General features: G+C 42.1%; 2 protein-coding genes across 36 annotated transcripts in view; one reads left to right on the forward strand and one right to left on the reverse strand.

Annotated features, from left to right (window-relative positions):
- PIWIL1 (piwi like RNA-mediated gene silencing 1) overlaps window positions 1-26,464 on the forward strand; it is a 72,322-nt gene extending 45,858 nt beyond the window's left edge. Inside the window, exon 21 of the mRNA XM_065525071.1 lies at window positions 26,259-26,464. Coding sequence (XP_065381143.1) covers window positions 26,259-26,288 — 30 coding nt within the window. The 3' untranslated portion in view covers window positions 26,289-26,464. The remainder of the gene's footprint in view (window positions 1-26,258) is intronic.
- Window positions 10,100-26,685, reverse strand: part of RIMBP2 (RIMS binding protein 2) — a 328,353-nt gene continuing 311,767 nt past the window's right edge. For 17 of the 35 annotated variants that reach the window (XM_065525063.1, XM_045366334.2, XM_015431820.3 and 14 more), the window contains 5 exons: window positions 26,244-26,412; window positions 21,681-21,784; window positions 20,124-20,195; window positions 13,637-13,771; window positions 10,100-11,518 (listed from right to left, as the gene is read on the reverse strand). In XM_065525063.1, coding sequence (XP_065381135.1) covers window positions 11,330-11,518; window positions 13,637-13,771; window positions 20,124-20,195; window positions 21,681-21,784; window positions 26,244-26,412 — 669 coding nt within the window. In that variant the 3' untranslated portion in view covers window positions 10,100-11,329. Of the gene's footprint in view, window positions 13,125-13,636; window positions 13,772-20,123; window positions 20,196-21,680; window positions 21,785-26,243; window positions 26,413-26,685 lie in introns of all 35 variants that reach the window. The other 18 variants (XM_045366336.2, XM_015431825.3, XM_015431822.3 and 15 more) reach the window with 4 other exon arrangements.

Genomic DNA, 26,685 nt, shown 5'->3' on the forward strand with positions numbered 1-26,685 from the left:
ACTTACAGTATAATCCCGTTGATACATAAGCGAATGAAGACAGTAACCCTCAAACAGATGTGTGTGGAATGTACATTAACTGCTGTCCTTTCAGCACTTTGTTTTGTTGAAATGGCCATTTCCCTTATGTTCAGGAAAACTCATTTGGGGAAGAATAAGCAATAAATTTGTAATTAATGAAATCTGGTTCAGTTTTTCAGTTTGTGCAGGTTTTAAGAGAAGTCAGGCACTAGCCTAGCTTTAACTGATGTCTGCTCCCAGTGAGTTGAGATCATCAGGATTGCTCTGAATACATGCCAGATAAGGACGCTGAGTACCAGCACATAGACTTGCCTTGTGGGCATGGACGAATGCTGCTTCAAATGGTATAAAATGATGTTCGCCCATAAAGCAACAAGAACATGTTAATAACATACGTTGAATGGCACCTCTTGACCCTTTTGAGGGTCAAGAAGTCGAAAGTCAGGAGCTTTATTGATTACCATACTAAGTGGTTCCTGGGCTGCCCAGTGTGTTTCCAGAAGAGCTGCTGGGTTGCGTTGTGGTTTTATACAAGCTTGGCCAGGAAAGGACAGATACTGAAACTATTATGTGTTTTCGTCTTTTAAAATAAACCTTGGTCATAGAAAACCAACAGAGCTTGTCCACCTTTGTCCTCTGATGCCTCCCAACCTATTACCTTCCAAAGAGGAGACCCTAAATAGATGACTTTTTTTAAAAATGAAAAAATATGACTTTTTTAAAAAATAAAAAATCTGACGGATGCTCATCTTGAAGTTATTCTTTGTTTTATTATCAGTTGCATTTTCCAGTTTTCATATTTGAAATATTTTAGAGAAGGGAAAGATATTTTAGAGAAAATTCCCCAAAACAATATATACAACATCTCTTTTTTGGTAAAATTGCTGTGCGTTTTTTCTCCCTCTTCCACGCTCACCATAATATAATATTATGATTTTTATACTGTAGGGCTTGTTAGTCTTTGCTTTTAATGAACTATTAGTTTTTCTTTTCCATACGTAATGAAGTGTGTAGTTAGTTGGCTTGGTGATGAGAAAGAATGTTAATTAATACATTTCTGCCCACTTTACCAGCTTGTCCACAGTGCTGCCAATTTATTTTCAGAAGCTTTCTTAAAGCTTGTAACTTGATGGAATTTAAAGTGCTTTGTGTAATTCAAAATTGTCTTTTAAAGTACTTTCTTCATTGTTGAAACATTACCATGAGCTACTATTGAAATCATTATTTCATAACATCCTTATGTGGGATTTTTAGACTTTGTTCCAGTTCCATTTGCTGTGCTGCTCTCATTCATCAAATGCCTGGTTTTAGTAACTCTTTAAAATAGTTAACTACTTAACTGTGAAACAAAACACCCACTCAAATATGTTTTTAACTTAATGTAAGTACTGCTTTTATATATGATGCAGTTTAACCTGTTTTCCTGAAGATGCATATATGTGAATGGCTTATAGATGTGTCATTGACTGCGAAGTTCTCATGTTCAACACCTCAGGGCAGTGCATGCACATTCAGAGATAATAAGAACTATTATTTCAAGTTTCTGGATCAGTTTGAGGAGTGTCTTGAGATTTTAAGGCAAAACAGACATGTTTGTTATTTGACACTTGCACTGAAATCTGTGTGACTCGGGGCTTTCTTGATACGGTGATGTCCCAAAAATTCAGAAACTGGGTATTGAAGCTGTTGAAAACTTTTACTTCTCCACCCTTCCCTCCAGTTTTAAATTTATGCCTATCAAAAGTCATGCTCTTTTTACCAAGTGACTGAAATGATATTTAAGTTGCAAATCTGGCCTTAAAAACTATCAGTCCTTCACTTCACTTCTGTATCTTAATAGATATCTGTTTTTCAAATGAAACTTTCTGCAGCTCCTTGCTGGATGTTCTTCTGAATCTCCCTCTGCAGGTCTGTCCAAAGACTTAGCCCACCGCCATCAGTACCACACATGCTGTGGTCTGGGAGTGTTATGGTTTGCTTCAGACCTTCTCTCTGATTCTCTTACTTGGATGCCATGGGAGAAGTTAAGACAGGAATAAGTAGGTCATTCGTTTCTTTTTTCATTTTTACTTTTAGAAAGGCTCAGATGCTCAGAATTGGAGCTGTCATAATCCTTGTTTTGCAAGAGTTTATCATTGACTCCTGTGTATCTTTTATTTTCCTTATTAATAAGGAAATGACAATAAGGAAAGAATTATCCTTAATAAGCCGGGCGCGGTGGCTCAAGCCTGTAATCCCAGCACTTTGGGAGGCCGAGACGGGCGGATCACGAGGTCAGGAGATCGAGACCATCCTGGCTAACACGGTGAAACCCCGTCTCTACTAAAAAATACAAAAAGCTAGCCGGGCGAGGTGGCGGGCGCCTGTAGTCCCAGCTACTCGGGAGGCTAAGGCAGGAGAATGGCGTGAACCCGGGAGGCGGAGCTTGCAGTGAGCTGAGATCCGGCCACTGCACTCCAGCCCGGGTGACAGAGCGAGACTCCGTCTCAAAAAAAAAAAAAAAAAAAAAAAAAAAAAAAAAAAAAAAGAATTATCCTTAATAATAGGCCCCCTTGAGCCCATCTCCCAATCCTGGAACTAAACCCTGGCAATAGCCACCATTCAGCCACACCACCCCCTTCCCGTCTCCATTTACCCATGCACACCACCCCTTCCCGTCTCCACTCACCCATGCACACCACCCCTTCTCGTCTCCACTCACCCATGCACACCACCCCTTCCCGTCTCCATTCACCCATGCACACCACCCCCTTCCCGTCTCCATTCACCCATGCACACCACCCCCTTCCCGTCTCCATTCACCCATGCACACCACCCCTTCCCATCTCCATTCACTCATGCCATGCACACCACCCCTTCCCGTCTCCACCCATGCACACCGCTCCTTCCCGCCTCCATTCACCCATGCACACCGCCCCTTCCCGTCTCCATTCACCCATGCATACCGCCCCTTCCCGTCTCCATTCACCCATGCATACCGCCCCTTCCCGTCTCCATTCACCCATGCACACCACCTCTTCATATCTCCATTCACCCATGCATACCACCCCTTCCCATCTCCATTCACCCATGCACACCGCCCCTTCCCGTCTCCACCCATGCACACCACCCCTTCCCATCTCCATTCACTCATGCACACCACCCCTTCCCGTCTCCATTCACCCATGCACACCACCCCTTCCAGTCCCCTGACCTCACTGCTGCCAAAGTAGATGCTGTTGAAGTTATTCCCTTGCCTGTTGAAAAAGTTTTAGCAAATGTACATGTGTCAGTATTAGTTGCTATTTATTTTTAGTTTTAAACTTAATAAAATTTATAGCATATCCTTGTCCAAATTTGCCAGTTTGTCTTTTACACACAGTTTCCTGTGTTTTAAAAATTTTGCTCTAACCCAAAGTGAGAAAATATTCATCTGTATTTTCCTAGAAGTTTAAAACTTTAAACCTTTAGAGTAGATTGAGTTGATTTTTGTATGGTCTAAAATAAGGGTACAATTTTCCTTTTCTCCATATGGAATGGACAGTCGTTTTTCACCTCCACTTCCCTTTCCTGAAGAGTGTCTTCTTTTCATTTTGTTTTTTCTTTTTGAGTCTCGCCCTGTCACCCAGGCTGGACTGCAAAGGCACATAGTTTACTGCAGCCTCAAACTCCTGGGCTCAGGTGATCCTCCTGCCTCAGCCTCCCAAGTAGCTGGGACTCCAGGCATGCACCACCTTGCCTGGCTTCTTTTTTTCCGCTGATCTTTCATTTAAACCTCACACACACATCAAAGCCCCATAAATGTGCAGGGCCATTTGTCATTGATCAGTTAGTTGATCTATCCCAGTATCAGCATCCCATTGTTACCTACATCCTGATGTCTGGTAGGACATGTTCCTTTATGATTCCATATGAATTTTAGAATTTATTTGTGACATTCAAGAAAAATTTAAGATTTTATTAAATTGCATAGAATCTATAGGAATATGTAGGGAGAATAAACGATCTTTATGATTTTAGGTTTTACCATCCTCCAAATGGCTTATTTTCCCATTTATTTGAGTTCTAAAATGTCTTCCATCATAAAGTTTCATAGTTTTCTGTGTACTGATATTGTACATTTTTGTTTGATTTATTCCTAAGTGCTTTTAGAGTTGCCATTGTAAATGTTTTTCTTTTAAAGATTATTTTTCTAATTTTTACAAATATATGTAATTGAGCTTTTTAATATTGCTCTTACATCAAGCTGCTTTAATACACTTTTATTTCTAATGATTTGCCGGTATTATTTTGTGTTTTCTATGTAGGCAGTTGTATCCTCTGCAAACAATGATAATTCTGTTTTCTCCTTTCCAGTCTTTATGCTTTCACTTTATTACGTTTTCTCCATTTAAGATGACGCCCATTCTAGGATTTTGAGAAACACCCTTTACCACATTAGCACTTTATTCATAGCTGTCTAAGAGCTTTCAAAGGCATTTCTGTTGAGTTTTATTAGTTTTTCTACATCTATTGAGATGATCATATGGTTTTCATCTCTTATTCTGCTAATAGAGTTCATGTTAGTTTAAGATTTTCTCAGGTTCAGTCATTCTTGCATTCCTGAGATAAACTAACTTGGTTCTTTTTTTGTAATATGCCATTGGCTTTTGCTTGCTGACATTTTGTTTAGAGTGGTTACACTTATATTCATGACGAAATGGGCTTACAGTTTTTCATTTTCTTACTATCTTTGGTTTTGTATCCAGGTATATACTTCTCTTAAAACATCTTGAAGGGTGTTGTCTTTTTATTTTTTTATTTTTGGAAGGGTTTATGTAAGATTGGGATGATCTGAGTATTTGGTAGGATTCTTTTTGTTAAACTCTCTGGGCCTGAAGTTTTTCTTGTGGAAAAAAATTGTAACTATTACTTTGGTTTCATTTGTACTTACCATTTTTTTTTAAGCTTTCAATTTTTTTATTAACCAGTTTCATTATTTTACACTTTTGCCAGGCATTTGTCTGTTTTTTTCTGGGTTTTCTAATTTATTAATAGAGAGTTGATAATACTTCATCTTTATAAAGTCGGCTGTATGATCATGTTCTCTTTTCAATTTAAAAGTATTATTAATGTCTTCTGTTTGTTGTGATCAATCTTTCCCGATGTATTTCCTCTAGTCTCGTTCAAAGTTAGTTCACATCAACGTCATATTGTTGTTTTCTGTGTCACTGGCTTCTACTCTTTATCTCTTTTCTTCAGTTATCTTTTCTGTCTATCTAATATCTTAAGTTCATTAGTGTGTCTTTTCTAGTCTAAAGTTGCCCATTTCCCTTGAAGCATTGCTTTCCCTGCGTCCTGCAAGCTTGTCATGGTTTCATTGTAATCCTGCTCTCTCTGTATGGAGCTGATCCACGAATTCTTCAGAAGTGTATTTTTTAAAATTTCTGAGTTAGTGCCATTTGATAGTTTAACTTCCACTTAGTAGCCAGGGTTAATTTGTTGGAAACCAGAGCTCCTAACATGAACCCCAAGTTTTTAAAAAATAGTAACCAAGCTTAATTGTGATTTTGTGATGTATTGTTCAATCTGATTAGCACTGGGATTAGTATTTTAGTTTTGTAACGAGTTTTTTTCTGTTACTCAGCTCCGTACCCTGAGTACTGCAGATAGAATAGGTATTTTAATATGTTCTGATGTCTTCATCTCCAGGTTTTGGAATGTGATACATTTGGAACTAGTGCTGTGAGACAGTGGCCCACTGCCTCGTGTTTCTGCCTGTCTCAGGAGAAGCAGCACTACCTTTGTCCAGACGATCTTTGTGAGGATGTTTGTACAGCGACTGCCCCAGAAGACAGAGACGGTGTCTCCCTCCAGAGCAGAGGGCAGGCATGCTTACGGGCCAGGGTCATAAAAATCATATCTTGCTTCAGGGCAAAAGTCAGACAAGGTTACTGCCCATTATAAAGGACTTGGGGGTCCCTGAGCCCAGGTTTCCTGCTCTCATTCAGCCACTTCTGTGTGTGGCATCACCTGGTCCCATTCACTTTGGTCCTTCGGAGTTAGAGCTTGGGCAACTGGTACCAGTTATACTCTTTTTGCTTCTGAGCACATCTTCTGTCTCTGACTCAAGGATCTCATGTCTTGTTCCCTACCCCTTATTCTAAACTCATTTGTCATAGCCCTTGTTTGGTTTGTTCCCTCTTTTTCTCCTCCTCTTCCGCTCCCTCCCTTTCTCCCTTTCTTTCTGTTGTTTTCTTTCTCTCCCCTCAAACAGGCGAGGGCTGTATGTGGCCCACCCATCACTGGGCTAGACGGTGGGCTGGCTTGGCCTGGTCGTTGTCTCTCACCTGCTGGGCAGCTTCTTCTCCAGGACCACTGCCTGCACAACTTATCTGGTCCCTGTCTCACTGCTTTGAAGCCTCCTGCCTTCCCCACATGGTTCTCTGTGCACTGGCACATATGGAAAATCATAGTCCCAGCAGGTGCTGTCCCTGGGGCCCTTGCCCTCTTTCCCGTCTTCTGTCGCGTGGACTGCACTCCAGGGCTGTCCCTAGAATGGCTGCGTGCGTCTCACTGTTCTCTCCCTGCTTCCTACTAAGTTCCTCAGGAGTTGCTGATTTGGATGGGGGACAACCAGCAGCACGTGGGCCTGAGGAAGAGGAAGGGCTGCTGAGCCCCGGGTTCTCGCCAAGGTGAGACCACCTGCCTTCTGACGGGCTCAGCTTCGGGAACAATGTGGGTGAGACAGCGCTGCGAATTCTCGCTGGGGCCTTGCTCTCTCTCCTTTTCCCTCACACTGTGTGGTGCTTATTCCCCAAATCTGATGCACGTCCAGCTGTCTCTACAAGGATTTTATTGGAAAATTAGAGGCAGCTGTTTTGGACTGCTCACCAAATGCTATCAAAAGGCAGTGTTGTTGTTTAACCCTCTCCTCCCCCATCCCTTTTCCTCCTACTCCATCCCCAGAGAAGGCTGTTAAGAAGGGACTAGAAACAAGCTTTATTGTTTTCAATTTGTATAGTTATTTACATGTATCTTCTTCTTCTGGTAACTAAAGGGAATAGGGATTGTGAAGTACAGAATGGTCACGAGGCTGGAGGCAAAGACCCCAGCAGAATGGTAGCGAGGCTGGAGGCAGACACCAGCTGTGGTAGATGAGGCCAAGCGAGCAGAGGGTCTGAGTGTCAGAGAAAATGGAGAAGGGCCAGAGAGGGGTGAGGATGCAGACAGGCCACCTGCGACAGCCTTGGGGCATGCGTAAGGGGTCCTTGCACCTTAACAGAAATGCTGCTCCTGATGGGGGCCTGTGACCAGTCGCGCCTTCCGGTGAATACTGAATGTTGTGATGGCCCAGTCACCGTCATCACGTGTGTGCGTCAGTGACCTGGTGAATACTGAATGTTGTGATGGCCCAGTCACCGTCATCACGTGTGTGCGTCAGTGACCTGGTGAATACTGAAGGTTGTGATGGCCCAGTCACCGTCATCACGTGTGTGCGTCAGTGACCTGGTGAATACTGAAGGTTGTGATGGCCCAGTCACCGTCATCACGTGTGTGTGTCAGTGACCTGGTGAATATTGAATGTTGTGAAGAATAGCTATCATTTCACTAGACCACTATGGGATTTTTTTGTGAATTTACCACTTTTCGCTGTTATAATAATGTGATGCATTTCTTAGTTCTTAAATCCCTGCCTAGATACCTCCTTTCAGTTGGATTCCTAGAAATGAGATTCAGTTAAAGGACATAAACACACACATTCAAGGCTTTAGAAAGTCACTGGGCCAAGTGCGTAAGACACACAATAGAGATTGCAGTCCCCACAGCAGGAGCTCCCATCCTCCCCAGTGTCAGCGGTTTCACATTTGGATGTTGGGTAACTTTGGAGCAGAAAAATTTTGCATTATTAGTTTTTATTTATTCAGCTAGTGAAGTTGGGCATTTTGTTTGCTGTCTGTATTTTACGGATTTCCTATTGACGTCTTTGGGGTGAGGTTCTAAAGGTACAGAAGGCCCCTCCCATGCGTGTGGGTGGAAAGCCTGTACCTGGGCCTTCTCAGCGCTCTCTGCAGCGCCTCCTGCTCCGTGGGGTATTTCCAGACAGGGTCGGATGTCTTTCGCATTCTTATATTAATTTCACTTTGATACCTGATTCATCCTCTTTTTTAGAGACTTTGGTTATTGTTGTTCTACCATAAGCTCTATATACTGTTTGGTAGTCCCAGGCATCAGTTGTGTGTGATGAGAGGGGCTGCAGGAAGGGGCTGTGCCAGCTGGCAGCACCAGGGCCTGAAGTCGGGCTGCAACAGTGAGCCTGCACACGGAGGTGCACGGAGCCAGCCAGGGGATAGCTGCATATTTTTTCTTTACCCACATGAAAGAGCACTTCACATAAAATGGTTTTCTTTTCAAAATTAAAAATGTTTAGAAGTATATCTTTTTTTTTTTTTAATATAAATGAGTCTTTAAATGTAGTTTTCTTTCTTTTCCCAAAAGCTTCCATTGAGTTCTAGCCTTTGCCAATATACCTGCAAACAAGCTTTCTTTAGCAGAACTTTCCCCAAGAACCACGCTCATCACTGCCACACCTCCTTTACCTTGGGGCCACAGAAAAAAGTACAGTAGAAATTTCTGGAAAGTTGGGGCTTTTTGCATTTTTTTTTTTTTGAGTGCAGCTTTAAATAATTTTCAAGAATAAGAAAATACAGTAAAGCTCATTTGGCAGAACACAGGAGTTTTGTGTTCTAGTTTAAGCAAATAGTTTATTTGAAAAGTGTTAGCAAGAGAATAGGAAAATGTTTATGTGAATGAGAAGTGACTGCAAAACAAAATTTGGCAAGAGTTTCTTATTTTGAATATACATAGGAAAGTCATAACAGAAAATAAAATTAAGAATTTAGGTATAGTTGTTGGTTGTTCAATGAAAATTGTGCCTCTGCAGGTCCGGATGAGAATGGGAAGGTCATTCTGAATCAAAGAACCACTTGTTTTCTTTGGCGGGGGAAGGGGAGCAGCAGAGGCAAAGGGATGGTAATGTGGGGGGCGCTCATGGGGTCTGGGTGTGCACCCACTTCCTTAGATACAGCGGGAGGAAGGGTTTAAGCCGCTGAACTGGAAGAGGAAATGGTTTCTGTTCTTTGAGTACTTTGTACAGTTTGGGCTTCGACTTTTAGACTAACCTGTGAAGACAGAAAATCACACTCACACTGGTAATGGAGAGCTTCCTAACTCGTTTGGTACAATTTTCGGTCATAAAACAAAAGCAAAACATGGTTTCTCTTATCACTAGAAAAGAGAGATGGCTGAAGTGGCTGTCAGCTCAGTCTGGGAGGGAGTTGGGGCTCGAATGAGTAATTAAATGTGACTTAAGCACTTTGTTGTCCTCAGGTTGGGTGCTTTGCTTTTAGGAAAATTGTACTTACTTATAAAACGGGGGGGGAAAGGGGGAGAAAAGCTAAGACCAGCTCATTATTACTTCAGGTTTGCCTACATTTTCATACTTCGGGGAACTGGTAAATACTTTCAAAAGATTTAGAGAAACATTAGTTCTGGATACTTTTTGTTAGCAATTCTTCAACTTTTCTTATAAATACGGTAGGTAAAAACATTATGGTAGCAATTATGAGATAAATTATACTTTCATGAAATTATGTACTTGAACTGTATTTTCATCTTGCCATAAGTGTGTTGGTTTTACCTCTTTCTTTGAAAAGACATCTGGTTATTTGGAGAATTCTAAAATAAGGCTTTTAGGAAAATTCTGTATATTTGGGAAATTATATTTTGTTGTATTATGTTGCTGTAGCTGTTCATTAATTTCACTTGCCTTCTAAAGCTGCCAGAGTGAATTAACAACTTGTGTTTGAATTCATCCCGGAAGTGCTTATACTGACTCTGTGCTAATGACCTTTTGTTTGTCGCTGACTGGACTGTTACCAGTGGTATGAGAGTGTCACAATGTTTTGTCAATGGCTCCCAAAACATGGACCAAAATTATTTTTGGAAAAAAAAAATACTCCCAGAAACGGTAAGGTTATGGAACTTTTTGTAAACATAAGAGAAAGGAATTTGTTATCTCGCTATGATAAAATGTTTAAAACAAAGAGAATAAACAGTGTTGTATAAAATAACAAATTTTATTTCTAGAAAATATTTTACACTAACTGTGCACATGCACACACCCACACAGAGCTTAACCACACATGGATTTCCTTTAATAAATCTACCACATACTATTATATTACAATTTATAATAGAGTTTTTGAAGACACAATGGGGAAAGCTTTGTCATTCATTTATAAACCGTCCATAAATTACAAAAGAAAGGCAGTCTGAAAAGTATGTATAAAGAGTAAAAACAATTTACAAGTGGACAAGAATTACAAAAGAGTAACCATCAAATACATCTGCCAGCAACTTTGTAAGTCTTTTGTTCAAATGCCAATGATGAAAATGGGTATGGACTCATTTGGATCAGATTTAAATTTAGCATGTTTTTGGTGTGGCTTATGCATTATGTGGATTACTTGTGTGCCATTCATTGCTGTGTATTTGGGTATGGCATTTTGACAATGGAAGTAACAGAAAACCATATGCCACAAAATAGAACATTAAAAGCAATGAAGATTAGCGGCTTTCTGGAAGGTTGGAGTACTGGTGTTTTACCAAACAAAGTTACTTTCTCTTCTTTTCACTTTTTTGAATGATTGAGTAAACATTTTCTGTGTGTAGCCTGGCTGGCTTTGAGAGACTGAAACTAGTATCTTAAAATGCACAGCCTGTACAACTTGATCTCGAACCACTGTGTCAGTGAGGATGAAGACCACTGAATGCACGACACATACAAAGTATACACTGTGTTTTTATTAGACAGTACAAATCATTGTGCATTTATAAGGCAGAACATCAAGGCGAATTAAACTAGGAATTTCAAGACCAGAGTCAAAGTGAAAGTTATGCATTATGAGGCAAGCATTTTGAGAAGGGAGAAAGGTTGAAAATCATTCCTTTAAGGGCGGATGACAGATGCACAAAGACTGGAATTACAGGTAGGGAGGGAGCTACAGGTGATAGCTATGCGCCCCCCTGTTTGTTAATAAGACGTCCCCTCCCACCTCCCAAATCAGAGCTTGGACAATGAGAGCAGACTGCCAGCGGTGACAGAGAGCAACCGCTCCTCTTTGTTCTCGCGGTTGGTTTAAAGTGGATGGTAGTGCAAAAGTGCATTTCTCTACTGGTGTCAGGGGAGAAGATTGGGTTTTTTTAGGAAGTACTTGAGTCATGAAAGCCCTAGTTTGGAATTAAAGAAAATTACATAGATTTTGGCAGTTGTCCGGAAGTACATGAATCATTTCACTGCACCCAGCTTTTTCAGCAGTTTCTTGCCTTTGGAAAGCAGCCCCTTTTTCTTTTTCGAGGACATTTCCCTGCCTCTCCCAGGACTACCAGAACCCATAGATGACGTAGGTGACCCCGAATGGAGATGGACTGTGGGGGATGGAGCTCTCCTTGCTGTACCTGAACCCTCAGGAGGAACCTAGTAGGTACAGTGTGACAGTTTATTGAGTGTGTGAGCGCCAACAACAGAATTCACTTGGTAACATCGTACTGTCCCCATTTCCCACCAGGAAAGGTCAAGGGGGTTCATTTGTTCTCTCGGTTGTTAAAGTATGCCATGAGAAGCAAAGGTCCTCTCCCACAGCAAGCCAGAGAGAGGGCCCAGACATAAATGTGTGGGTTCCGTTCCTCTGTCTCAAGGGAGTGCGGGATGGCCATTGCTTTGGCAAAGCTAAGGCAGGTAATAATTCACTTCGTAAATGAAGACTAAGGGCAGGGGAGACATTATTTGAAATTAGGTTGATAGTAAAGTTGGCCGAGTACCCATCAGTAATCTTAAAAAGCAAAAGTTCATAAAGGGAATTTTGTTGTATTGGAAACTATTTGGTTATATAAAATCCTGATATTGTTAAAGTGCATTCCTGGGTTGGTTAGTCTACTATAGAAATATTGGAGATGGCACACTGGTTGAAAGAAAAAAAAAAAACTAAAATGAACCTTAATTACAATCAAAGAAAGCTTAAAGGCCCTTAGTGGATGCTTGCATTATTTCCAAATAATTAAACATGAATTTTCCTCAGTAGACAGCACATGGTAGTATTTCAGTATACGTTAAGCGCTTAATAGTGCTTCGGGGGGTAGACTTTTGCTCTGATACGTTGCAGGACGACTTTACCTCGCTTCCTTTTACAGCGAAGCATGTGCCTGCGTTGACAGAGCAGCAGCATTCCTCCGGCCCTCCCTCCAGAGCAACTCTTGCCATGGGAGTGTTCAGTATTCAGCAGGCAAATGCTCTAAGCCAAGGGGCTTCAAGCTTGCTTGGATTTAAAATCAAGGTCTAATTCTAATGGAAAACACCTAGTAAAGCATCCCAAAGCACACCTGAAGATACCATCTATTCCATCTAATGCGATCGTTTGAGCTGCGTGCTTCATCAACTTAGTATTGCATTGGTATACCAACAACAACTCCGTGTTGCAGCAACTTCTCTCACAGAAGGTTGTGCTTTGAGGAGGAGCATAGCCCTCTCGTACGGTAGAGGCAGGGTTACTTAAGGAAAACACGTGCTGGCCGTTCCAGCCAGCCTTTGGAGTGTGCAGAGCCAACACTCGATCGCCTGTGTTCACTACTCATCTGCTTGACCTTGGGTTAAGTTTCTCAAGTCAAACTTCCTATAGTAAACATGTTTGTTAGGTTGTGCTTTTTCCAAGAGTGGCTAACAATGCAATATGCAGCTCTATGTAAACACACAGTTAGCTTGTTAAGAAATATGTTCCCAATGTTGGCCTTTCAAATAGTCTTAATGCACATAGTAGGAAATGATGATTAAAGATGATTTGCATCACTATAAATTCAGTTGCTTTACAACTGAGACCAAGTAATATTCTGATTATTTAGGTCCAATAATTTTTTGAGACATATTTCTTTTTATCTTTTTTTTGTTGTTAACCCCACAATGAAGCCTTAAGTCTACCACATTGGCCCATTTAAGGTAGCTTAAGTTGGTATCTTTATCGGTATCTTCAGTTGCTCACTTACGTGAAGGCTACATTGCCTGATTAAGGTGTGAAATGAACACTCTTCTTCTGTTTCCAAGCAGATGAGCAAAGAAATAAAAATATATATATATAAAAATATAATATATAAAAACTTGCAGTGATGAAATAAAATAAAAATGAGATACTAAACATGAATGTAATCTAATAGTTAAATATGCTTGAGAAGCCCTTGGATCCCTGTGAAGAGACTAAAATCCTAACAGAGGGCAAATAACCTTCATTGCCCACCAAATCTGAAGAGGAGCCATCCTCTTTTCATTCTGGATCAAACTGAGATGTGTTTCTATAATGTAGGATGGGACATTTGTTTGTGAGTAAAGGCAGATTGATTGATTAGAATTGAAAGGGTCATTTTTTTTTTTTTTGTAAAATGAGAATTAAGAATTTTTTAGGCACAACTCCAACGGTAGGGCAGAGGAAAAAAAAATCAGGGTATATGCTTTTCGGCCCAAGATATAAAAATACCAGTGCAGAGATTGTATTACACCACATATGGCAGAACGGGACAGAGATTTAAAAGGCTAAATAGGTTTGCTTACCCTTTTTGCCTTTGAGCGCATTGGTGTATCTTGAGAGTAGTGGGATGGAGCATCAGAAAGATAGACTTCTACATCGTCAGGCACTTCTTCCAAGAAGTTTGAGGGCACAAGGCCTTTCTGCCCATTCAGCTCCCCCTAAAACACCAGGGATGAAGCAGAAGAACAATTTATTTTTCTAGAAACTCACATCTTGCTTTAGCTAAAGGAATACAGCTCAGAGTACAGGTAGATGGTGAGTTTATTCTGGTTCCAAAGTGGCAGGACTCGAAAGGACTCTAAATTAGGGTTTCCAGATTTTCCTCAGCAACATGCAGAGTCCTAAGCCCCTTTCCTGGGGTCTCGATTTTGCCTGTTCAGTGGGGAGCTGAGGAATCTGCCTTTTGGCCAAGGAGCCCCTGGAATTCTTAGGATCAGGCTTCTGAAGGAAACACTCCTTGGTAGATGTCATTTAGTGGTTCTCGGGCCTGGCTGATCTGAGGCACTAGGGAGCTGCTAAAAATACCATCACTCAGCACACCAGCCCTGACCGATGACGGACAGCTTCGGAGAGTGGGGACCCGGTGGTCCTAACGTGCCAGCAAGCTTGAGAGCTACTCATCTACTCAGCCTTGAGACTGTCCTCCCTCTTACTCATGGACATGTTCTTACTGTAAACATTCAAACAATATGGGGAAAATGAAAGTGTCTGTTGATACCGCCACAGACATTACTGCTTCAGGTTGGTATATGTCCTTCCAGATCTTTCTACTCATTTACATATCTATGCCTTGTCTAAAGTCGAGATCCGTGTAAGTCCAACCGCCTCCTGGTCATCTGCATCAAGTGGCTCACGAGCCCACCACGTCACTTCTTCCCCAAACTCTCATCTGCCCCCAAAGTGCCTAAACCAAGTTCAAAATTGGCTGGCTCTGAGCAACAGGGGATCCTGTTCCTCTGTTTATAAGGTCTAGGAAATGACATAAAGAGCCTACTGCATCAAAACACCTGTGCAGTGAAGGCCACAGCAGAGTGATGAGCACCTGTGGAATGGGAGGAAATGTCTGCAAGTCATCTATCTGCTAACAGGTTAATATCCAGAACACATAAACAACTTCAGAAACCCAACTAAAGATGTTTCTCCAAAAATGAGATTCAGGTGGCCAACAGGCACATGAAAAGATGCCCATCACCATGAATCTCCAGGGAAATGCAATTCAAAACCATATAGTACCACCTCACGCTACTATCAGTAAAAAAAAAAAAATGGGAAAAACAGGTACTGGTGAAGATACGAGGAAACGAATACTCGTGCACTTTTGGTGGGAAGGTGAGATGGTGCAGCTGCTCTAGGAAACAGGATGGCAGTTTTGCAAGATGGAAAGAGTTCTGGAGACGGATGGTGGTGATCATTTGTACAATGTAAACGTACTTAATACTACTGAACTATATACTTAAAATGATTTTACATCTTTTCTTTTTTTTTAACTGAGATAGAGTCTTGCTCTGTCACCCAGGCTGAAGTGCAGTGGCATGATCTCAGCTCACTGCAACCTCCACCTCCAAGGTTCAAGCAATCCTCCCCCCTCAGACTCCCAAGTAGCTGGAATTACAGGCACGTGCCACCATGCCCGGCTAATTTTTGTATTTTTAGTAGATACAGGGTTTCGCCATGTTGGCCAAGCTGGTCTCAAACTCCTGACCTCAGGTGATCCACCCGCCTCAGCCTTCCAGAGTGCTGGGATTACAGGCTGAACCACCATACCTGGCCAATTTTAGATAAATTTTATGTAGATTTCATCACAAAAAAATAATTGGAAGAGGCAGCCCCACATACTTCCTGCATCTTCCTGTTCAGCAGCCTGCCAGGTGCACACTCACTGCCCTGCCCTGCCCCACTCTTCTGCTTGGACCTTGAAGATCCTATTTTATTTACCTGTGACTACCCTGGGCCTTCTCTCTCTGGCTCCGTTACTAGTTATTTTTCTCTGTTGACATTACAGACTATTTCGAGGCCACCTATCCTTTTTACTGTGCATGTGCCCCTGGCGATTTCTTCCTATCAAGGGTTTTAAATAACATCTAAACACAAAGACACTCAAAAGTTATAACCAGTCAAGTCCCCCCCCTCATTAGGTCCAACAGCCAGATTTCTCCTCCAGCCTTAGAAAAGAGTCTTCCTTTGGTTGAGCACCAGATGGAGTAGTTGGCTTATATTTGGGGACTGTGTTCTGTGAACACACACAGCTTCATGCACCCATCTCCACTGGTGTCATGCTCACACCACAAGAGGCATGTGTACACCAACCCGCAGAGGCTCCTGCAGAGCCAGGTCTCCAGGCCAGCCCCTGCTCTGGCTGAGTAGAACGTGGGTGGAACTGCCTGCGCTGGTTATTGCTCTTGTTGTTTTGGGCTGAACACACACAGCCCTAGTAAAATCCACGTCAGAACGCACGTGTGCCACGTCACTCCCCCATGTCTGATGCCTCTACCACTGCACGCTACTGCATCCGAGGTGACGACTGGAGCTGCTCGCGGTGTGAACACTGCTTTGGCCTAAGTTCCGTTCCATTTGGAGAGGCTCGGATGTCCTGTTCATACCCCTCAAGCTCAAGAGTTTCTAAGCCAGGTTTTCCATTCAACACTGTTCTTATCCTTGCAGTCTCAAGGGCGCCCATCGCCTAGGTCAGAAACTGAGGCTCCCCCGGACGACATTCTCTGTCCCTCTGACTGACAGTCTGAGCTCTGGCTAAGATCATCTTGAGTCTGCCTCTTGTCTGCCTTCTCCTGGTACTGACGTCGTTCAGGCCATGTTTCCTGCCTGGACGGCTCCATATAGCATGTTACCTGGCTTCCTGGACCCACTCCCATCCCCCTTTAAAAGCGTACCAACAAAACCCTTTACAGAATAACTCTCTCTAAAAAAAATTTCACCTTGACCTTTCCCTCCTCAGTCCCTCCATAATCTGATTTCCGCTTCTCTCCTAGGCCTCATTTCCCACCACTCCTCTATTTGAGGCCAAACAGTAACTACCTGGAGGCCTAATGTCCAGACAGAATGGGAATAGGCTGAAAGGCAGAACACACCAAAATCACTTCCCTCCCAGTTTTCTCTGTGCCCCAGTGAGAAGTTCACTCATGTTTGCACACCTCTCTGGATTATCTTCCGTACCTTAGTACACCACGTGATGGACGCTTTTGACACAGGAAGGTAAATGATTTAAGGTGTCAGATACCGAGATGCTCGGCTGTAGCAAGAACAGCATGAGCTTGAAAATATGATGGGGTGTTAGAAGTCTTCAGTGTCTTCAGTGACTTAATGGGGGCTGATGTAAATTAGGAAATAGCAAAAGGAGGAAACGTCCAGGTAGCACAGCAGGGGTCCCTCCAGGGTCCCTGCTTACGTTTGTTTTATTGACACAGGATGTAGCAGAACAGAGAAAGAGGAGGGTGATATTACAATATTAGGACCGGTGGAGTATTTGAGTTTGCTCTCTTGAGATGTTTAAGGTTACAGATATCAGAAAACGAAGTTCCAAGAAATTTAAGATTTTTGGTATCAAATTAGGTGTCCCCTGTCATTGTTGATCAAATAAGAAATATTTAAATGAACTGGGCAGTCCGCTCAGTGAACACGACCAGCAAAATCATACTAAAACTATTTGGAGGAGTGGTCAATCAACAGAAGCATACATTTAATATTAATTTAGATCTACTTCCCACTATAATATAAAAATTTAGGCAAGACTATTCAAGAAACTAAGAAGATAAAACATAAATCAGGAATAGAAACATGCAGACAAGTTAGAAAAATCTTTTTAAATTCCAAGAAAGCACCATGCCCATTGTTTCTGCATGTGAAAATCTAAATGAAAAGTACGTTCCTCTAAAGATACGTAGATTGTTAAAAATTGACTCAATAAGATAACCATTTAAGCAAATGAAAACTGCAGTCTAAAAAGATACTGAACCTAAAGGATCTTTGGGCAGATTCTAATAACCTTCAAATTGCAGTAATTCCTATGTCACTCAATCTGCTCCAAAGCATAGAAAAAGATTGAAATCTTCTTAGTTTATTTGGTAATTCTAGCATAATCCTGATACCAAAAGCCACAACAAAGGTATCCAAAGAATACAGATTATTGTTATCTCTGGAATATAACTTCTGAATAAAATATTAGTAAATCAACTTCCAGTGCCTTAAAAATAGTATTATATATGATGGCCAGTAATTTACCAATGAAAAATAAGCATAGCAAACTAAAACTTTCTTAGCATTATAAGGGATACTTTGTTAGCATTATAAAGACCATCTATCTTTATTGATAGTCTAACCTACATACAACAGTGTAAAATATTAGTGGTATTCCTACTAAAATACATATCAAGTCACAGATTTCCTCATCTGTTATTCAGAGTTATTCTAAGTGATTAGTAAGACAATTAAAAATGATGACAATTATAAATATTGATGAAGAAGAGGCAAAATAATGACAATCTGGGGGAACCCAAGGGAATCGGTGGATAACAGAAATAATTGCATTCAGAAAAATGATTTGTGGAGGACATGTACACACACACACACCTTTCCAACATATTTTCTGAATAACCAGTAGAATATATATTAGGGCGAAAAATCATTCACAATCGCAATAAGATCTATATAATTCCTTTTTTGTTTGTTTTTGAGACGGAGTCTCGCTCTGTCACCCAGGCTGGAGTGCAGTGGCGCGATCTCGGCTCACTGCAACCTCCACCTCCTGGGTTCAAGTGAATCTCCTGCCTCAGCCTCCAAAGTAGCTGGGGTTACAGGCACATGCCACCACGCCCGGCTAATTCTTTTGTATTTTTAGTAGAAACAGGGTGTCACCACATTGGCCAGGCTGGTATCGAACTCCTGACCTCAGGTGATCAGCCTGCCTCGACCTCTGCGTGAGTCACCGTGCCCAGCCATTGGATCTGTTTAGTTGCTAAGAGTAAACTTAAGATCTGTAAAGGATGTGTAAGAATAAATCCATGAATCTTGTCTGACAGATGAAAGGAAAAACTTTTTAGAAGGAGGTACGTGCTATGTCAGAATTGAAAGACAATACTATGTCTGTTTCTTCCAAAAGCGAAATGTACCTCTAAACAAAAAATTATAGATTGTGGGGGTGGGACTCTTTACAAAATGACCCCTCCCAAATGTAAAAATGCATGATAAAAATACAATAATTAAGGCAGCATGGAGTAGTGTTAAAGTCCATAAATACTCTAATATTAAATTCCTATTTATACTTTAAGTTTAAAATGTATTACATTGTTTAGTATTAAATAATTTTTTTAAAGTAGGGAAAGTGCAGATTATTTAGTAAACGTGTTGAGACATTAGTTCTCATAGTTAGGAAAAGATGGTAGATACTTGAGATTTACATGTGGAAAAGGAAACTATAAAAGCGAAACAAAATGAGGTGATTATTTCTATCACATTGAAGGACCTTTCAGGCATGACCCCCAAGGCAGAAACATCTGACCACATACAAACGTAAAATTCATCGTTAATAAACAACAAAAATGGAGAACCAAACACACACAAAGTTAAAAAGCAGAGGTTGAGCTGGAACTATTGGAAACACATGTGACAAAGTATGAATATCCTCACCAAGGGCTGAACTCTTAAAAATCAGAAACCAGGCAGAGGAGAGAGCCTGGGAATTCCACACATGCCTGTGGCTGCAGCATCTGTTTGACTCAAAGAGAAACCTACCGTCCAGGATGTCGTCACTTCTTGCCGATTCTGATAAAGGCAGCGGGGGAGCAGGTGGAAACATACGTGCAAGATGGGGACCCCCACTGGGCTCTGCGCAGGGTCCTAAGTGGCCCTGTGGGCTTCTGGTCAGGGAGGGGCAGCTACTTGCAAAGCTGCCCCAGCTGCAGAAACTCTGAGATAACCCCACCCCATTCCCTCCCTTCTTTGCCCCAGGGAATATTCTAGACATGCTCCAGGGGAACAGAAAAGGAAGGAGGGTGGCTCTGAGGTCCTTGCCGGGAATCACCGGCAGCAAGATGGGGTGGGGTGTTCCGTGCTGCTAACAGCAATAGGCTCTAGATAAAAGGAAAGGGCGAAGTCCTAAAATCTGGGGTGTTTTAGTTAGGTATTTCTTTGCTTATTTGTATTTCTTTCTTTTCCTAAAATTTATTTCTGACCTATACAGTAAGTAATCTGGAAACTTAAATAGTTTTGTTTTAAAAACAAACATTTAAAAACTTAAAATGTATTTGTTTTGTTTATAATGTAGATCCATTAAAAAGACTCGTATTTGCAAGGAAGAAACAATGAAGTTCACAGTCCCAACTTTCTAGATTATCTATAACTCAGCAAAGAGACAAGCCAATTAAGCCACGCTGTCAGCAGCCGTATGAAGTTCATGCCCAGTTTTAAGAGAAGGAACAGACTAGCAAAACAAACACACAAAATAAATGAAAAAGAATACAGTCATAAACGGTACCTCTTGATATTTCCAAAACTTACATAATAAAATCCATCTTCATCAATTTCACCAAAAACGGTAATAATATCTCCTGTGCAAAATGTAAGTTCAGCCTGTGGAGATGAAACGTAAAATTAATAGTATTTTTCTATACAAAAGTAGTTGTTTTTTAAAAATAAGTTCTCTATGCTTTCCCTTACTATTTGAGAATTTCTGGTATTCACCGACTCGTTCAAATAAAGGTAGAAGCTAATGAATGGCTCTGCCCACAGTCTTCTCGAAAGTAAGGACAAACCAAGATAATGCCCCCCTAAAAGAAAATGCTGCAGTACTTTGATTTCAGCCAAAATTCAAGATTATTACCATGTTCTACGGGTAATACATTTTTAAAGCTAGTGAAATAGTTAACTGTAAAAACCTGGAATATTAGGGGAATGTTCCCTGTAGTATAAGGACCATTAAATAAATATCCTTTCACTGAGTATTTTAAAACCTACTCAATTATTAATGAAACAACTATTTATTTGTTGAGACAGAATCTCACTGTGTTGCCCAGGCTGGAGAGCAGTGGCACCACCTCGGCTCACTGCACCCTCCGCCTCTTGGGTTCAAGCAATTCTCCTGCCTCAGGTTCCTGAGCAGCTGGGACTACGGGTGTGTGCCACCAAGCCTGGTTAATTTTTATATTTTTTAGAGAGATGGGGTTTTGCCATGTTGCCCAGGCTGGTCTTGAACTCTTGAGCTCAAGCAATCTGCCCACCTCCCAAAGTGCTGGGATTACAGGCGTGAGCCACCGCACCCGGCCTGAACATCACTTTATTCAGCGTCTACTGTAGGCCAGGCTGCAACCCTGAGTCAGGTGGTGTCAAACGCGCCTCACGGCCGTCAGGAGTCCAACTGACCCAGCGCATTTCAGTTCACAGTCACCAAGCAGAACACGGAAACAGAAATCTAGATGATATTAACAACCAAACACGTTTTCTTTCTAAATGTAAAAATGAGGGAATATAGTTGGCGAACCAATGGCTTGTCAGAGAGCGCGAAGTACTGTGTAACATGGGTTCACATACATCTTGTCATCTCAGCTTGTGGCTGCAGAGACTGGAGACGCCATCTCATTTCTGAAGGCAGCGGTTTCAGCCTTCAAGACACCAGGCATCCCAAGCGGTGCCGGGCGATGCAACCTCACCTATCCCTGCTTTCCTCTCTACTGTTCTGTTCTATGTGAGGGGCCTACTGCTTTGCTTTTGTTTGCTGACCACATGTGATGGGCTTTTATTTCTCTCCCAAAGATGGCCCTCAGGTGGCAGCACCATTAGATGTAGATGACAGATTGCTGTCTCTGTTGTGGCACAGGAAAATCTGGGCCACAGGGACAGGGCTCGTCAGGGCTGGCCGTGTCCCTGAGAATCCCATGATTTCTCTCCTGCGTGGCCATGTCTGTATCAGCCATCCCTCGGGTTGGCAGCCCTTCCTATGGATGGTTTGGAAAGAAGGAATGAGAAGGTGAACACACGTGGCCTCAGTGTGGTGTACCACGAGGGAAGGGATGGGGTGTGGTTTTGTGTCCGTCACGAAGCGCGGTGTTTGGCTGGTACCTCAACATCCACGTTGGGCGAGCTTTCCCTGGGGTCATAGTCATACAGGGCCACCATTCTCCGGGTTGATACTGAATGATGCCTGCCACTTCTTCTGCTTCTCTCTGTTCAAATCACAAGGGGGGAAGAAAGCCATCATGACGTTATTTCAAACTCAGCGGCGTTCCCCCTCCTTCCGTGTCACACAAGGCCAATGCAGCTGTGACCTGGCACCGCTAACAGGGCCACATCTCCTGGGCACTCACACCAGCAAACGTCTCTACTTTGGGTCAGTCGTCCAGGACTCCATATTCTCATATTTTTGCGGTAGTATGGTTTCTCCCCCTTAGAGTAACATAAACATTTTCCTTCCTCTAGTCTGTCCGTTAAGCCAGTGAGACTCACATGAAGCACAGGGCTCTCAAACAGCAAATGTAGACGGCTTTGGCCAGCACAGGGAGGCCGTAGCTCGTGAGGCCCTGCACAGTGCACGGTTGTGACCATTGCTCTGGGAAAGCCCCATAGACACAGTTTTAAAAGTGCCTGTTTGTGTAACTATGGTGGCATGACAAAATCAAGTCATGCTCCCCAAGCGGAGGCAAAACTAAGGCACCGTCCTCAGGAGAAGCATGAATATAAACAGGGATGCCTTCTCCACCCAGCCCTGTGGCTTCCCCCATGCTGCTTCCCCGGCATCCTTCCACTGAGGTTTAGCAGTGGCCATGGAGAAAAGCCCAGCTCTGCACAGTCGACTTAGAGGTGCATTCCCATGGCCTGGCTCTGTCTCTGCCACAGATGGGGGCCTGGGCGTCATCCCAGCACACTCAGAAGCATAAGGGGCTGCAGAGGAATTGCCCTAGGCTCTGCCCAGCGTGAGCGCTCCACACAGATAACAGGTGAACACTCTCAGGACGTAAGGAGGCCTCAGTGGAGAGCCGCAGGACCTGGCCCAACCAGGAAACCCCTGTCAGACTGAAGGTGTGGGGCTGGGAAGGACCTTCTTCCTGGCAAAAGTTGGCATTTATGTGTTTCTTCTAAACACAGCTACTTTCTGCTTACATTTGATTTGGGGAATTCCAAACATACAGATGAACACCATCAAAGGCAACTATCTTAACGGCAGCTAAAGTCAGCAATGTGGCTTTTCAGTGGTTTTCAGCAGGTATAGGGGCCACTTGTGTAGACCTGCAAAATTCTAGCAATTACTTCCCCTTGGGTTCTGGTTACAAGCCACTGCTGCAGTTTACAGGACGCACACAAGCCTCTGTGCACGTGTCCTCTGTCGGACCTGCACATGTCTGTCTCCTTGCATTATGACCTCACCCAGAGGTTAGTGTTTCGCAGCATGCTTCATGTTACAGGGAATGTTACAAGTATGACTTTGGAAAGGTGGCATAACAACATACATGTACTTCTCGCTGAGGTAGAACTTACATACACTAAGGCTCTTTCTAGCGTGCGGTACCTTACTTTGTGATAAGCACACACAGTCCTGAAACCCCACAACAATCAAGATATACACCGGCCATGGTCCTCTGTAGTCACTTCAGCCCAGTAACCACAGATCTGTCTCCTGTCCCAGACTTTGGCCCTTTCCAGAATGTCACTGAAAGGGACTCATGCAGAATGTAGCTTTTGAGACAGGCTTCTGTCATTTGGATGATGCCTCTGAGATTCACCCTTGTCACTGGCTGTATCAGCAGTGGCTCTGTTCCATGGCTGAGTAGGCTCCATCGTGTGGGGCGCCTTCACTCCATTACTCAGTCACCAGCTAAAGGCACCTGAGTTGTTTCCACATTTTGATGACTGTTGGTCATCAAAACATCAAACATATTCGTGTACAGTTTTTGTGTGTGTGAACGTAAGTTTCCCTTTCTTTTGGGTAAGTGTATAAGAGTGAAGTTGTTGGATTGTATTGTAAGTGCATATATAACTTTACAAGAAACCAGCAAACTATTTTGCAGAGCGGTGATGCCATTATCCACTTTCACCAGCAGTGCAGAGGCTCACCTGGCACACTTTGTGCCCACCCCTGCGACGGCCAGTCGTTTTAATCTTAGCCATTCTAAGTGTGTGTGCATTGGTTTCTCAGGGTGGTTTTAATTCGTATTTCACTGGTGATGTTAAGCATCTTTTCATGTGCTTATTTGCCACCCACATATCATCTTTGGTAAAAGGTCACTTAAATATTTTATACATATTTTTATTGGATTGTTTCCTTACTGAAAAGTCTCTGTGTATTCTGAACGCAAGTCCTTTTTCCAGGGGGCTACTTGTAAGTATTTTCTGCCAGCTTGTGGCTGTCTTTTTATTCTGCACTTTTCCAGTGCAGAGTATTTAATTTTGGTGAAGCCTAACACTGACTTTTTCCTTTTATGGATCGTGTTTTCATGTCCTATCAAAGAAATCGTTGCCTGATTATTATAAAGTTTTCTCCTGCGTTTTCTTCTGGAAGTATTAGCGTCTTAATTTTTATACTTAAAAGTATGATCCATTTTTATTGAAGTTTTTAATATGGTGAGAGTATGGGTTAAGATTCATTTTTGGCATATGGATGTGCAGTAATGCCAGCGCCAGTTATTGAAAAGAGCACCCTTTCTCCATTGAATTGCCTTTTTACCTTTGTCCAAAATCAGTGGACTCCATATGTATTGGTCTGTTTCTGGACTTCATTCTGCCCCATTAATCTACATTTCTATACTTTCTCCAACACCACGTTACCTCAATTAGCTTACCTCTACAGTAGTAAGCTTCCATTAGCTTACGTGAACTTCCAACCTTCTTGTTCTTGTTGAAAACAGTTTTGGCTATTCCAGTTCCTTTGCCTCTCCATATACATTTTAGAATTAGCTTGTTGAGTCTATATAAATCCCGGCACAGATTTTGAATGGTCTTGCACTGCATCTGTAGGCTACCTTGTGGACAGCTGACATAACAATGTTAAGTCCATGAATATGGTCTCTCTGTCCATTTATTTAGGTATCTGATTTCTTTCCTCAGTGTCTTCTGGTTTTCGTCATACAAATACTGCACATGTTTTGTTAGATTTCATGCTAAGTAGTTCATGTTTTGTTGTGTCATTGTAATTGGCACTACTTTTAAAAATTCTAATTTCTAAATTTTCACTTCCCACATATGGAAATACAACTGATTTTTGTATATTGACCTTGTATCCGTGGAGGTTGCTACACTCCATTTGTTAGTTCTAGGAACTTTTTTATTCTTTGAGATTGCTTGAGATTTTCTAAGTAGATTTCCATGTCATCTGTGAATAGAAAAAGTTGTATTCCTTCCCTTCCAGTCTGTACACCAGGTGTGACTTTCCTTCACCATGTCGCCCTGGTTATGACCCCCAGTATGATGTGCAAAAGGAGTGGTGAGGGCCAAAGTCCTTGTCTGTGCCCAGTCTTAGGAGGATCGCATTCAGCATTTCACCATTAAGGATGATAGTTTCTGGCGATGGCGGGGGTGGGGTGGGGGACACGTAGATATATCAGGCTAGGTTCCCTTGGCCATCCACATTAAAAAAAATAGAATAAAAAACATTTAATCTAATTGATAATATAAATCAAGTTACCATTCCTTAAAAGAAATTCTTGTATACTTTCTGGGTCTGTGGTGTACAGGGCCTGTATTCTCTTCGAAACAGTCTTAGTCCACTTCGGGAAAGAAGATCTTAACAAAAGTGGATAGGGGGATAAAGGGCTCAAAGATCTTCAATCTCATGGATTTAATGTGGGCGATATATTCACACTAAACCTTGACTATTAGATGTGGATTCTATCTTGAGATGATGCGCTTATTAATGCCAAAAAAGGTTGAAATGTTTTGATTTTGTGATTATCCTTAAAACTATGTATAGTGTTTGAAGCACTGAATTTTGTCTTTGAAGTCTGATTTAGAAGTTAATCAAGTTTTGAAGTATTAAACCTTAAATATGAATGCTATAAAACCGGTATCTCTCTACTGCGTTTTAGAAAAAATAGAGGCTTTTTAAATGAATACATTGTCATTGTACATGGAAAAAAATTTAAAACTCATAAATGTAATGTTGCTTAAAAATCACTGAAAGTAGTTTTGCTGCATTCTCACGGGTGCTTGCAGACTGGCTTAAGATAAATGAAGGAGTTTCATGTCTACCCAAACTAAAGAGAAAAAAGCTTTTGTGCCTCTTGGATAAGCAAAGGTCACCTAAAGAATGAAAGGCACAGCGCTCCCCTGACCACCCACTGAAATTTATTGTAGACAGGCTGATGTTCACACCGTATTACCAGAAGGCAGCTAATCATGTGTTTTCTAGGTGTGATAAAGTTTTTGCAAGCAAGACTGTACTTCATCGCCCATTAGATCATCTGTGTCTTCACATTTATGTACGTGTGTCCCTAAAGCACGCAGGAGACTACTGGCAGTCCTGGTTTGGAGAGTGGCTTTTGCCCAAGAAAAATCACTGGTCAACATTTACATGACTTTGGCGTATTTAAATGATGCAACTTGGGGTCCCCTCATCACCACTTGCCTCTCTGAGCAGCAGGCGTTTTGTGCGATAAAACGCACAGGAAAGGTCGAAGAGGGGTTTACGCTTACCTATTTTCTCCACAGGTGTATTCAGAGGGAGAAAGCCCTGTCTGAGAAGCTGATCCATCATCTCCTCGTCATCTGCTTGTATTTCAGAGACCATGTTACAAGGAATAAGGCCAAGCCGGGCACAGGTTTCTCCACGGTAGAATCCATCAGCGTCTTTATCACCATAAACCTAGAGTCGTGGGGAAAAATAAATCAAGCATTGTAATTGATTGGTTCAGAAATACAGTAGTCCCACTGACGGTAAGTGAGTCTAGTCGAAAATATATTTTAAATATGGTTTTAAAATACCATAAATCACCTGCGTAGGTCACCCACGTGTGTGCCGTAGATGTGTACATGTAACCCTCGCTCTATGACGGACTCGAGCCGGTTTTTCATCTAGCGTTTGGACAACCTGCCATTCTTCTCATTAGGCAGGGGGTTTGCTTGGATGAATGCATGT

Source organism: Macaca fascicularis, chromosome 11 (assembly GCF_037993035.2).
Source record: "Macaca fascicularis isolate 582-1 chromosome 11, T2T-MFA8v1.1".
Taxonomy (NCBI): Eukaryota; Metazoa; Chordata; class Mammalia; order Primates; family Cercopithecidae; genus Macaca; species Macaca fascicularis.